The sequence below is a fragment of the Apis cerana genome, linkage group LG7 (genome assembly GCF_029169275.1).
Source record: "Apis cerana isolate GH-2021 linkage group LG7, AcerK_1.0, whole genome shotgun sequence".
Classification (NCBI taxonomy): domain Eukaryota; kingdom Metazoa; phylum Arthropoda; class Insecta; order Hymenoptera; family Apidae; genus Apis; species Apis cerana.
In genome coordinates, this window is record NC_083858.1 from 11,771,445 (window position 1) to 11,786,454 (window position 15,010).

Sequence of the window (15,010 nt, forward strand, 5' to 3'; positions counted from 1 at the left end):
TTTTCAGAGACAATGCAAAGTATTAAAAGTATTCCAATGATTTTATAATGACTTGAATAATTAGAAAACCTAAAACTTAATTATTTTATATCTAATACATAATATTTTAGTTTTTATTTTATATTTAATATATAATATTTCTATTAAAATAATTCATTCGATAAAAAAAACAATTTTGTAAATTTCGTAACAATTAATTTTTAAAATTATGTTTTTATCATTTTCAAACTTCAAAGTGTTAAAAATTAAAAAGGTTTTAAGGAACAATTTTTAATTTGCGTTGACTTGTACTTTTTTAAAATATTCTTTTCAAGACTTAGTAATTTTAAAGATTAATTCTTTTTTTAAAAAATAAAAAAGTTATATTTCTGTAATCAAAGAAATTTTTTAGATTAAGACAAACAATAAACTAACTATATTGTTTATGCAATACTTATAAATTAAAATTAATTAAAAAAAATTATAATTAAATTATTCTTTAATTTATTTTACATATTTTTCTAATTGGTTCGATATTAATAATGTTATGATATATATTTCGAATCAATGGTTGCATTATTTTGCATAATTTTAACCACACTTAAATTGGGAAATGGATTTCATTTTTTTTCTGCGTAGTTTTGCATTTGAATAAATGAATGGATTATATGAAAGATTAGTTTTACAAAGTTTATGAAAGTAATTTCAGCTCATCAATAGTAATAGTAATAAACTGAATTATCAATGCCAGAAATCAGAATTGTTTTTCACGCAAATAAATAAATCTAAATGATATGAATTCAGGTATTTATATATATATTGTCACTATATTTAGATTTTAAAATTCTTCTTTTCAATGCAACAATACAATATATTACTCGATAAAATTTCAATTAAAAAACGAGTTATATAGATTCATTATTTATAATAGTAAAAAATTATCCGTTACAAGTTATAGATAAAAATATTTCATCTTCTATTCATTTATAGTAAAACATTTATGAAATGTTAAATTTGCATATTGGATAATAATTAAAAATAGAAAAATTTTTATTCGTATAAATAAGAATTTATAAAAATGTAGATAATTATAATATCACAAAAACAAAAATTTTAGCTAATTTTAATAATCTATTTGTATAACAATATTATATTTATATGTAAATATATTAAGATTTTAATAAAAATTTTTTCTCGAGTTGATAATATTTGCATTGATCAGCGCTCTCTATTTCTTGTAGCAGAAAATGTTCTATACGACTTATAAGTTGTACACTAACCTATAGACGACATGGCAAAGGAACTACACAAATGTTTGATAAATTATTTCTCACAGTTAGAGAAAGTAAGTTGCAAATGGAATCAATTGTCCGAAGAAGCCAAACGGCCTTTACACGGATTAAAGAATCAATCAGAGCAACTCCGACTCGTCATAAGGTAACGTTAACTTCCTTATTTTTCTATTTACTACTATAATTTTTTTATCACTGGTTCAAATGTATTGTGTAGAGCAGAAACTTAATGTATGTTTCAGAGCTACATTGTCGTTAAGTTTCATTAATCTATCGTTAGATGTCATTTTGTTACAGCAACGAAGTCGATGATGCAGAACTCTGTAAAATAGATGAATTACGTGAAAGATTGATTTTTAAAATTCTTATGGGAATCGACAGTGAACTTGAACTGCTCTTAGATATTTTGACACGATTTAATAACATTAATCAAGTAAATAGAATTATAATTTTAATTTTTTATTCATATGCTGTTCGTTAATAATTAATTAATATATTAATTATATAATTATATAATATTTCTCCTCTTTTATTAATTATAAAATTTATGAATAATGTTCGTAAATGTAATGAAAAAATTTTACATGTAAAAAAAAATCAATTTTATTTATAGTAGATTTATAGTATGTATACAAAATTATGATAAAATTAAAAATTAATTATTCAATAAAATTATCAAGGAAAATATTACTTTAGGATCTAAAAAATCGTTTAAACAATTTGGAAGAAACAAGAAGTAAAATTTCATTAGATGAAGAAACGATGAAAGAATTAATCAATGGTACACCTTATAGACCAAGACTAAATTTACTTTTACAATGGGCTATCGAAGCTTTCAATTACTACCACGAATTGTATCCTTTAATTGGAAACACTTTATAGATTTTATCTATTGAAAAATCTTTTTTAACTCGTAAAATTCTTAGATACTTGCTGATCAATAAAAACGTAAAACAATTCAATTATAAAGATGAAGAAACGGTAGAAAATTTAACAAAATCTTTTGTCGAGGATCGGTTTAAAAAACCGCGGATCGAACGTAAGTATCCATTTCTAATTTGCATTTTAATTAATTAGCAATTTCCTCGTTAATTTGCATTATTTATTCCAGGAATACTCTATTTCACACAATTTCTAATAAAAGAATCCGTTCATTAAAAGTTTTTTTTTTATTACATTTCAATTCATCAATTTTTATAAGCAAATATTTCCAGATTGCAATATTTTGTACATAAATGAAATAAATATTTCCATTTGTACTATCTTCTTTATTTTCCTCTTTCCAATAAAATTCCAATAATACTTAAAACCATAAATCTATCGAATTCATTTTATAATATTTATATAATAAATATTATTTTATTTTATGCATTTTTATAATTGCATTAATAATTATTACTTTTTTATTATACTTAGTTTACGAGAAAATAGATAGATACAAGTAGTTTAAATCATCGTATACACTGACACGCATATTAGGTAGCATATTCAAGTTGGCCGATTAATGGCGAGTTTATCTACTGAAACAGCGAATAAGTCTTTTTTGTCTGTAATTTCTGCAAGTGACGATAAAAGAAAAGATATTACGGCATTCCTGATGTTGTAATCAATAATTTCTAAAATAGCCACTATTGTAATGAAACTTAAATTCTAATCTAAAACTTGAATAACTATTCGTTCCATTCATCGTGTTCATATGAATGTAATACACGTGTATTTAAATCCATTCTATAGAAATAAAAGAAATATTCTGTAATAATAAAAGAAAAGTTAAATAGAATGAATCGTTTAAATTTTTCCCAACATTGACAAAACAAATATTAAATATTAAACGAAAACTGTATTGTTTAATCGAAACGAGCGTTGGCTCGAAACGATATTAATTTTGATCGCATTACTGTCACCGAGATTCATCCTTTTCGCATTATTTATCCATAACACGAACAGCTAGTAATCGAAGGGAACAACCACTTACTAAAGCATAATTCCTTTCGACACCTTTAAGTGAAGAATGTCGATAGTAATTTTCTTTTTCTTTTTTAACACACGTGTCACATTTCGACACTTTCTATCGTACATAGAATATAAAAATACGTGTTACTCGTTATCGATTCTCTTTTCGCAAAGGTCAAACGCTTCTGCTTAATCTTCAATCCGAATTTCCGATTGCACACACGCGGATACAATTCTATTCGATAAACCTAATATACATATAAATATATATATATACAAAATCTATCATAAATCATCATTGAATTTAATATAATTATTTCCAAACGATATTTCCACTCTTTTTCATAAATATTTCAATCTTCGACTATTTGAATTATCAATATTAATCAAGATCCCGCGCAATTCACCTGTTTGAGTGGCGGCGAGCATTGGTCATGAAACGAGCAACGGTTATTTCGCCTTGTTGCGATCGGTTCACCGATCATCATCGACCAATCTCTCGGGCAAAAAAGGGTCCACGCATATTCCGGTCTGTAGGACACGGAGGCATTGGGGCGCCGGCGCCCGCTATTGATTCCGTTGGATATCGTGATTTCAAAAGTTACCATCGCAGTAGAGGGTGCCACAGTAGCTAACTGCTCCTCGAGCCATAAGGAGGCCCTCGCGCTTTTCTTTCTTTCACCCCAACAGGTTAGTGGCGAATTCGAAACGTTATTACCGGACGGCACAATTTTTTCACCCCCGCCCCCCTGCCCCGCCTCCCCAGAATAATTTCACGATAAATACATTCGCGCGTCGCGCGAATTATGTCCAATATTGCCGCGTGAGAATCGAAAATCTTTGAAAAAACAAAAGTTTCAAAAAAAAGGAGAAAAAAAGGGGAAAAAAATCAACAAAAGAGTGAGAGGAAATCGGGTATCGTGCGTTTCTCTTCGTATCTTCGTGCGGAAGGGGATTTTCTTGATTTAATAAATGTTTGTATCGGGTAAAATGGTGGATCGTTTATTCGAAAGATTATTCATTACGTGGATTATCATTTTCATTCACGAACGTGGGACGAAAAATGTCACTTGATCCGTGACGTCAATGGGAACGATATATTATAGTGCATGTGCACTCGTGTAAAATTGCCGCCCAATATGTTATTAGAATATCTTATTTGGGGTGGGAGGATGTTTTTATCCGGATATTTATTCGGAAATCGATAAATAGAATGGTGAAAGGATGTTTTTCCACAACGTGTCCTCGCTCCATATATTTTTATTCGTGTAAAATTCGGACAAAATGTGATGACGATACTCGATCGTCGATAAAATCGATGGGTGGGTAAACATCTTAAACGAAGAAGCAATTCTCCGTGAGCAATTACACTCGTTGAATATTTAGAGACTGGTAATTGACTGTCAAGATCCCTTGTATACGAGGTCAGGGCCATGGTAAAGCGGAAAGGCAAACATCTTTCTCTCCTGCTCATCGACGATAAAAAACGATGTGTACTACTAGATTCTTTGGAAAAGAATCGCAAAGACATTTCTCGTCGAGTATTTTCCTCTTGAAATGACTGTTTAATTAAGGGAGAATTGCGTGTCTACACGTCGTTTTTATTATACGTTGTTTACCTCGATTCCTTTCGAATTTTTATATTCGGTGTTATGTAACAACACGAATTTCGCGACAAATTCGTCGAAATTTATTTATATCTTTGAAAAGAAAGAACTTTATATTTTGTGCGAAAAGATTTTGAGATATTATAAAGATAAAGGAATTGTTGTTAAATATATATTGAAAGTAATAAATTTTCAAAAAACAATCGTTTTGTTCGAAGAACTGTGAACAAGATAAATAGAAATTTCGAGTGTAACGCGTGTACGGAATTTGTGGAGCGTATGCAAACGTGATTTCAAAAAGCTCGTGCTCAATGAAATTGTGAATCAAATGATACGAACGTTTATAAAAATATCTACTTCTGATTCTTCTTTTTTGAACGATCCTTGATAATAATGCATCAGAATAGAAACTTTTCGGGGAATTTAAAAATGTAATCTCGATATTGTTATCGAGCTTATAAATAAAATATATCGCTCCTTCGTTGTGCAAAAATTAAATATCAATCATCGATTGAATTTATTATTAATTAAATAAAATTTCAAAATTGGAACGTTATGCTTTATTACGGCCGAGATTAAATTGCCAATTAATTATCAATCAAATTTAAAATTAATTGAATAAAAATCCAAAGTTTAATTTTAAATCGCGTAGATAATTATTAATGATATCATCCAATTCTATATTTTTCCAAACTCTTCAGTTCTCGTTAAAAGAGAAATTTCCTCATTCCCATGCTTCAACTCTGTTTTTTTTTTTTTTTAAATATTTATTATTTAACACATTCTCTTCGAGCAATTAACGATTACGTAACCAAGATTTTTTCACTTCTAACAGGATGGAGTCCATAGGCGCGCGTGGTATTTCCGTTTGATCTTTCGAAAAAAAAAAGAAGGAAAGAAAGAAAGAGAGAAAGAAAGGGAGGAAGGAAACCGTGGTCGCGCAACAGAGCGAAAGAAAGAAAGAAAGAATGGCGAACACGGCACATCTCGTCCGCCGGCAAAGCTCGCGCGACTTAAAGCCCCAGAAAAGTGTGGACAAACTTGAAATGAAGGAAATGAGAGGTAGATTAGTGGTGGACAATAGAAAGACTAACACCACTGCCAATTATGGGGCCACGAACGCAGCCTTTGAGGACTCCAGTCCTAACATGAAGGTAATAACGTCGATATATAAATATATATTTATATATAAAATATTGCAACATGAAACGAGTAATTTTTGTGTCGAATATTTAATTGCAGAACAAAGCGGGGAACGAGGGTGGGGGTAGTAAGCTCGGGAGCAACGAGGGAAAAGCGATTTTCCGGCCGGAAGCGGGCGAAGACGAAAGAGAAAATTGGGATAGTAAGCTTACTTTTCTACTAGCAACAGTCGGATACGCCGTTGGTCTTGGAAACGTGTGGAGATTCCCTTATCTCGCTCAAAAGAACGGCGGAGGTGGGTTTCTCCCTCTTGTACTTCTCGAAACTTGGAAACCTGTTTATTCTTAATTTTCTCTCAGCCTCTGTGAATATTCTTCTTTCCCCCTAACAGGAGCATTTTTGATCCCATACTTCGTAATGCTGGCCATCGAGGGCATCCCCATATTCTATCTGGAATTGGCGATTGGCCAGAGATTACGGAAGGGAGCTATCGGTGTGTGGAATCAGGTGATTGTCGCACGATGCACAATGTACAACGCAATCCGTCGAAATAGGATTCTTCGTCCAAGCGATCACATCCGTTGTTTTCTAACACAGGTTTCTCCGTACATGGGTGGTATAGGTGTGAGCAGTGCTGTAGTATCTTTCAACGTAGCTCTGTATTACAACACTATTATCGCTTGGTGCCTATTTTACTTCGTTCAAGTGAGTATTATCGTACTTCTTTTCTTTTTCCTTGGCAAGTTTTGTAGTAATAAAGCAATGTTACGATGTTGAAGGAAAATTATTAGAGATAAATGTTGTAAGAAAATAAATAGTAAAAGAGATGAAAGAGTGAGTTCTCTGTATTGATGGAAATTATCAAAAATTATTTTCCAGAGTTTTCAATCGAAGCTACCGTGGGCCGAGTGCCCCAACGTGTATTTCCAAAACGGATCGTACGCACCCGAATCGGAGTGTGTGGTAGGATCGAAAAATTCGAATTAATTAACTTGCTCGGTTCAATTTGGACGATTGCACATTGGACATTGGTGTATTAACCAGTGCTCGTCTCTCCAGATAAGCAGTCCCACGCAATACTTCTGGTATCGGACAACTTTGATGATATCCGAGGACATCAACACCCCAGAAATATTCAATTGGAAGATCGCTTTGGCTCTGGTGATCGCCTGGATCCTCGTGTACATGTGCATGATCAAGGGAATCGCTTCATCAGGGAAGGTATTCTTTTAAAGTGTTCGACCGTTGTCGTTATCGAATATCGCGCGTGCGAGAATCGAAAGATTTCCATTTTTCAACAACAACTTTATAAATTTGGAATGTTTTTTATAGGTCGTGTACGTGACCGCCACATTTCCGTACATCGTTTTGATCATATTCTTCTTTCGCGGCGTCACTCTGACAGGGATGTCCGACGGGCTGCGTCACCTTTTCACCCCAAAGGTATCCGATTCCTTAATTGACCACGAACTCGTTCTTTCTCTCCCTCTTTTCTTTTCGAAAAAGAAGATCATTCTTTCTTCTTCTTCTTCTTTGTTCAAGTGGTGGAAGTTGACCGATCCAGTGGTATGGCTGGAAGCGGGCACGCAGATATTCTTTTCCCTTGGTTTGGCGTTTGGCGGTTTAATAGCCTTCTCCTCTTACAATCCTGTGAACAACAATTGCTATCGAGACGCGATAATGGTCAGTTTAACGAACTGTTTCACTTCCATGTTTGCCGGGATTGTTGTGTTTTCTATTATTGGTAATTATTGGTCTTTCCCTCCCTCTCGAATAAATAATCGGTAATATACGTACAAGCGTATAATTTCGAGAATGTTTGTGTAATTAATCGCTGGAAAAGGTTTCAAAGCTACCATGGTCTACGAGCACTGTCTAACCGAAAGGAATGCGACCCTGTTCAACATATTTGGCCAATTGGATAAAATACCCGACGAAATACCAGCGGCTGGCACACTTTTGAACGTGACCACGGGGAATGGGACGTTGGACAGCTTGATCATGCCGGAATTACCCGAATGCGACCTCGAAAAAGAATTGGACAACGTGAGCTCGTTTTATATATACCATTCGTCCGTATATAATTATAATCGAATTCCAATTTTTCGCCGATTTTGTCCCATAGTCGGCATCGGGGACTGGCCTGGCGTTTATCATATTCACGGAAGCGATCAATCAATTTCCCGGAGCTCAATTCTGGTCCGTGTTATTCTTCCTCATGTTGTTCACCCTGGGAATAGATTCTCAATTCGGCACGCTGGAAGGGGTGGTCACGAGCATCGTCGACATGAAACTGTTCCCGAACTTGCGCAAAGAAATTCTCACAGGTTTATTAACATTCGTCTCGAAAGTGGACAAAGTAATAGTAATTTGGTTTTTTAGGTGGCATTTGCTTGCTTTGTTGCGTGATCTCGATGGCCTTCGCTCACGGTGCTGGAAGCTACGTCTTCGTGTTATTCGACAATTTCAGTGGAAACTTCCCCCTGTTGATCATCGCGTTCTTCGAATGCATCGCTGTGTCCTACGTGTACGGTTTGAAAAGGTATGGAGGAAATTAAATTGTTTGTTGCGATATCGTTTTCGAAGGATGGTCGAGCGAAATTCGTTCTTTCGTTCGTAGATTCGCGGATGACATCGAACTGATGACTGGCAACCGTCCAGGCCTTTATTGGCTGATATGTTGGAAGTACTTGAGCCCGATGGCTATGCTGAGCATCTTAATTGCCTCGATTGTGGAGATCATCGTGGATGGGAGTGGTTATCCAGCTTGGGTTGCCAGCAAGGGTATCACGGAGAAACACGAGTGGCCCCTTTGGGCCTTGGGCCTCATCGGTCTCCTTATCCTCGCCTCCGTTCTTTGGATTCCCGCCGTTGCAATTTGCAGGTAAATTTTCCTTTTTTATCTTTATCTTCGTATCATATTAGTCGAATTACTACGATTCTCCAATACCAGATATAATATAATTTTGGTATATTTTGGTAGAATCCTTAACTTTTTTTTCTATTTATAATTTTAACTTCGCATTTTCTACTATAACAGTTCTTCAATCTTTGTCTCTATCGTCGAGATTCAAACGGGATGTATAATTTTTCTGTTATTTTGTAATTTCGCACTTCAACTTTTTCTCTTACTTTCCAATCTTAGATTCCAAACTTGACTCCACATTTCACAATATACACGTATAATTTTAATAACTTCTTCTTTATCATTCAATTCTTAATTTTAGACTCAAATCTCACCATATGTATTCATGTATAATTTTTCTAATTTCTTTTTTTTCACGAGATCCCTGGTATGCTTTTCCTATTTTAATATTTTGGCGCCTACTCTTCACTTATTCTCCAATCTTAGATTCAATTATATTTCACAACATGCGCGTATAATTTTTCTTCTTTACCATTCAATTCTTAATTTTAGACTCAAATCTCACCATATGTATTCATGTATACTTTCTCTAATTTCTTCTTTTTTCGCAAGATCCACGATACAATTTTTCTATTTCAATTCAACTTTCGACTCAAACTCGATTTCACCCCAAAACTACCCTAAATTCCACCCATCCCCGAATCTTTTCCTCTAATTCTCGATTCGCAATTCAGACTCTTCGGGATACTGATAATCGAGGATAACGAGAAAGCGTGGTTCCCCGCTGCCGATCTGAAAGAATTTCACGGCATAGTGCCCCACGAGGTGACGTCGGCGGAAACGCTGCTGTTCTGCATAAGGAGCGACGGTTCAGAGGGACTCTGTTGCCCGACCGGCGGCCCCAGCGACGACGACGAGGATCTCACCTAGGAATGGTTGTCCTCTCACGCGTTGGATTAACGTGCGTTCAAATGGTTCGTAAGGCCGAGGAACAGCATTTTTTTACTTCGTATCGTTGGGGTGGATCGTTGCCAGACCTCGTATCCGTCGTTCTTCGTTTCAATTTAAGCGCCACATACTCTTTATTTTTAGAGAGCGTATATCTTAGAAGGGTACATCGTGTCAATTAATGTCGAAAACGTCGACGTTTGTATAATTTGATCTACGCGTATGTTTGTGACGAGGACGGCGACGAGATTCGTTTAAGGGGAAGGAGGACGGAACACGCTTTTTTCAATTGAATTACGAAGGGAGGCAGGGGGGTAATTATTTATTTCATCTTTTAGACGTGATCTTTTTCTCTCTCTCTCTCTCTGTCTGCTGTTTTTCGAGTCTCTGAATCATTTAACGATACACGCGAACGTCAATATCGATTGGAGAAAACGGAAACGTTTTCAAATTTTTGCGAGAAAAATGAGTATAAGTGGATAAGTAAACGTAAAAAAAAAGAGAAAGAAAAAAAATAAGTAAATAAATAAGAAACTGCGAGTTCTACCTTCAAGCCAAACTTACAGTTTCTTTGCTTGCGAATATACGATGCATCCCGATGCGTTTGTCGAGATATATTTTATCGTTATTCGATTCGTTTTTACGAATATTTTGCGTGAAAAAGCACTCGAAATTTTATCTTTTGTACATTGCGATAATGTTAGAAAGGAATTTAAATACTAAAGAATACGAAGAAGAAAGTAGAAGGGGAAAAGAAGAGTTATATACGATATCAAAAAATTATGATTTATTAGGAGATGTATCGTGTATTTCAAAGACTATATAGCATATAACGCGCATCAATTTAGCATTTACAGACCTTACATTCTTAAAAGACGAGTTGAAACGCTGCAACGACAGATTTGCAGACGATCATGATAAAATAGGATAACTAATAAGTTAAAGTTTAGACTCGAAATAAAACTTTTACCGCTTAGCAAAAATTGCAAATAATGTGAGAAACCTAAGATTAGATGTAGGAGCCGTCCGTAAAGGGAAAAAAAAAAAAAAAGAACAAAAAAAATGGGGACGATCCCGAATTTTATTCCACTTTTTTATCTTCTGCTTTATTATTATCTTTTTCTTCCTTTTTTTTTTATTATCATTACTTTAGAACACCGATTGATTCTCCATTGTGCTCTTATCGTCGCGAAATTATAATATTATACAAAGATCTAGCCAAAATTCGATCGATTGTAAGATTTTAAGAACGTATCCAAAAAAAAAAACAGAAAAAAAAGAGAGAGAAGAAGGAGCAATCCGATCAAGAATCATATCAATGATCTCGTTTCGCAAAACGATGTGATCAAGTGTGATGCATTCGAAGTTAGTTGAATTAGCCCCATCCCTAGCTCTCTTATTATTAAATCGAATATCAATTATTACTTTAGCTATACATATACATATACATATCTCACGTGTCGAATTTATAGAATTTCTTTCTAAATCGAGAGGGAAGAAAAAGTAAGGGCGAGAAGAGGAGGTAATAATAAAATAATCCGATGAACGAACGAAGCTAAAGTATCGATATCGAGGGAAGAGGTAAAAAAAAAAATTAAAAAAAAAAAATTACGACGCTCGATCTTGTTCGACGTTTGTTGCATAAACGTTGTTATAACAGACAATAAGAAATTTTTTTTTTTCTAAGACTCGGTCGGGGGTCGTGTACGACAATAATAATGAGATTCGACGAAATCGAAAATTAATTTTTAATCGAGACGATTAAATAATTCGACAATAAGACGTATAAAAGATAGATTGCACTATTACACATTCTTGCACATTCACCGAGGCCTACGAAAAAAATCGATGAGAAGGATGTTGCTTCGATCGAAGGAATAGAGAATATCGTATTTTTTCTCTGATTTCTGATATTTTTCATCATCGTTCATATTCTTCCTCTTTGTATTTCTTTTTTTTTTTTTTTTTAATAATCGTGTTTTACATCATATCGCGAAAACAAGAGAATTTTTTGGAGAAATTTTACATTATTGAAAGAATTTGAAAATAAAAGAAAAAAAGAAGAAAAAAAATCAAAACACTTTACTATACCGGCGAATATTTATGCAAATGTTTCTTTGAACGGAAATGAAATTGGAAGAAAAAAGGATATGTCTCGTCCTTTCAACGGTCATAACACGTAGTTTGTTTTATAGATATTTTTCTCTCTCTTTCTCTCATCTCATTATATGCATTTTATAGATTTTTGTATATTCGAACATGTCATAAATGCGTAAATTCTTCGCGATCTATTTAACGCGAAATGAATATTATGTAATTCCACAAGAGAGAAAAGAGAAATCTAATTAATCTATTCCTTCGAAAAGGGGAATCGTTTCTTAGCAGAGGTTAGAGCAGTTAGCGAGATACTCTCCAATCGTATCTATTTGTACTTCGAATCTCTCTATTTTGTACGCGCTTTACGGGGTATGGTCTCTCTAAACTCTTTTTAACAATCGAATCGTTGTTCGCACAAGATCTCGCGACGATGATTCAACGAAACGGCTTAAAAAAGAAAAAGAAAAAAAAAAAAAGAAGAAAAAAGGGGACATGAAAATAGTAGAGAATGAAAAATAGGTTCTACCATCCAGAGAGAAGAAAATTAATCCTTGGTCTTCGGCAAACGTCACGCAATAGAATCGCACACGCGTTTAATTTCACACGGGGAGAAATATTTACATTCGCGAGTAGATCGTTTCTCTTGTTTCTTCTCGATAAGGTGCTAAACTATAAAACTATATATAAGAGTGATTTAATACCGAAATGAATATATTATTAAAGAAAAATATCGTTGATAATACTTGTTAAGATCCTTGTAAGATCGATTTAATAACACTTACACCGAGGATTAATTATGTTGCTCCTGAATCGATTTAGTGATTTAATTGTACTCGTATATTATATTAATTATCCGTATTATACAGTAGCTCGATTGTAAATAATTGTTGAAGTGTCTTTTAAAAAACTGTAAACAGACAATAACTTGCGGGACAAGGAGTTGCCGCGTGAAACATGATGAATCGCCGTTGCAATGAATAGTACAAACGTTTCTTTCTATATCATGTATGTTTCGTGAACGTTTCCCTCCCAAACTGCGAAACGTACAAATCTCGGATAAAATTCACTCGAATATAAGTTTCTTGTTTCCCCGTAACATAATTATTCTTCAGCCTCGAACGGTTACTCAAAAGTTTATACGGTGCGTTAACGATTTAAATTATAACGCGAATGCAGTGTAAATGGCTATACTGTGGATCTTTATGCGACTGAAACAAAGAAAAATATGTGTCATTCAAATCACTTTTCGTTTTATCCCGATATCTCAATCAAAGTTTTCATTACGCTTGACACAGCGCAGAGATTATAAACGAGCTAGTGATCTATATTTTTGTCTGGAAATACGTGAAATATTCTTCCAGGATTCGTGTATTACTCGTTTGGAGGTTAGGTTAGCAAGAAGAGGCGAAAGGTTCGAGTAGGTGACAAGGACGGAGATAGTAAACATGAGATAGTAAACGATTAAAAATTATCCTCTTCTTTACACGATGATATCTTGGCAACCGGAAATTGTATCGAGATAAACGAAAAAGAGTTTTAAAGAGCAAGATTTCTCGTTTCTAATGATCGTTTATTCGTCGAAATCGGAAGAAATTATCTTCGAAGTCATAGTAATTCAAAGTTTCCTTAATTTTAATAGTTTAAGATAAACGATTGAAAAATACGTTCTTCTTTACACGATGATATCTCGGGAATCGGAAGTCGTATCAAAGTGAATCAAAAAATGTTTTAAATGATAAGGTTTTACGCTTCTAATGATCGTTTATTCATTAACCGGAAGCGAATTATCTTTGAAGATATTGCGATTCGAATTTTTCTTAATTTTAATAGAGTTTAGTCAAGTTTAAGATAAATGATTGAAAAACATCCTTTCCTTTACGCGATGATATCTTGGGAATCGGAAGTCGTATCGAGATGAATCAAAAAGTGTTTTAAATGATAAGGTTTCGCGTCTTTAATGATCGTTTATTCGTTGATCGGAAATCATTACTTTTGCAATTATAACGGTTCAATTTTTATCTAATTTTAATACGCTTTTAATCGAATTTTAAGATAAATTAAGCGATGATATTGCTCGTATTTAAAGATATTTTGATTAATTTTTAATTATCAATGAACAATATCAAAAACATTTCTTCTTCGCATCTTCATAATGTGAAAAATATATATATTTACATAAAAATCCGCAGTTTAGTTATCTAATTATCGAACTGAATAATAAATGATATTTAACTGAAACGCATATATATATATATATAAATGCAATGAATATCACTTGCACCCTAATAATAAGACAATAATTAATGGACAATAATTAAGGGAGGAAAATTTTTTTTAAAAAATAAACGAATTGTTCAGCGCACTTTCTACTTTGATTTTCCGCATATCATCCGTTCGAGGATCAAGAAAATACATTTCATATCGGTGGAGCGAACAAAGAGTATCGATGAAACGTATCAATAATAACGTATCTAGAAATTATCCCGTATTTAATCAGGAGGATAGCTAAAAATGTAATATCGATATAGTATTCATTAGTTAAGTTTCGTATAATTTCATACCTCTGACTTACCAACTCTGACTCTAAGTTTAATCTCTTTTTTATCGTTTATTATTGTTATTATTATTATCACTATTTTTAATTTTGTGCCCTATTCGGTTCAGAATGCGTACGAACGAGAAGGTCATTTCCATCCATATTTAGGGCGCGATTTAAACGCGATTTAAGCGAATCGAAAGAAAAAAAAGAAAGAAAAAAGATTCGCGTATTTATTGGAAAGAGATCGAAGCGTATTGCGAAGATTTCACCGATGATTCGCGTTACTCGAGTTTTATCAATGACACATCGTAACAAACTAAGGTAATACCATAATTTCGATGTAGCTTGCGCAATAACGAATAAGACATAAAAGGACGGTGTGTGGGGGACGGTAGCTAATGTTACAATTATATATAAATATAATGAATATATATACACTGATATTACGTATACGTAAAACTGTACATATATATATTGTTGTCAGTTGAATGTTAAAATAAATACCGGGCGTAAACGTGCATTTCTTATTATTTCTCGATATCCTTTTTCTTTTTCAACGGACGAAAATTCGAATCTATTACGTTAC

The 15,010-nt window shown here is 33.5% G+C and overlaps 2 protein-coding genes across 2 annotated transcripts; both read left to right on the plus strand.

Moving 5' to 3' along the window:
• Positions 1 to 1,270: 1,270 nt before the first annotated feature.
• Positions 1,271 to 2,530, plus strand: LOC107999392 (uncharacterized). The gene is made up of 5 exons (XM_028667412.2): positions 1,271 to 1,416; positions 1,569 to 1,704; positions 1,968 to 2,125; positions 2,198 to 2,310; positions 2,383 to 2,530. Exons 1-5 carry the CDS (start codon positions 1,271 to 1,273, stop codon positions 2,427 to 2,429), a joined length of 600 nt encoding a protein of 199 aa, XP_028523213.1. The 3' UTR covers positions 2,430 to 2,530.
• A 1,269-nt stretch (positions 2,531 to 3,799) lies between these two features.
• Positions 3,800 to 14,944, plus strand: LOC107999395 (sodium-dependent neutral amino acid transporter B(0)AT3). Its single transcript, XM_017059196.2, has 14 exons — positions 3,800 to 3,914; positions 5,667 to 5,985; positions 6,074 to 6,269; positions 6,366 to 6,481; positions 6,572 to 6,679; positions 6,854 to 6,937; positions 7,034 to 7,195; positions 7,307 to 7,417; positions 7,517 to 7,718; positions 7,818 to 8,020; positions 8,100 to 8,301; positions 8,357 to 8,516; positions 8,595 to 8,858; positions 9,575 to 14,944. The coding sequence occupies exons 2-14, from the start codon at positions 5,800 to 5,802 to the stop codon at positions 9,768 to 9,770; spliced, it is 2,190 nt and encodes a 729-aa protein (XP_016914685.1). The 5' UTR covers positions 3,800 to 3,914; positions 5,667 to 5,799; the 3' UTR covers positions 9,771 to 14,944.
• Positions 14,945 to 15,010: the final 66 nt, after the last annotated feature.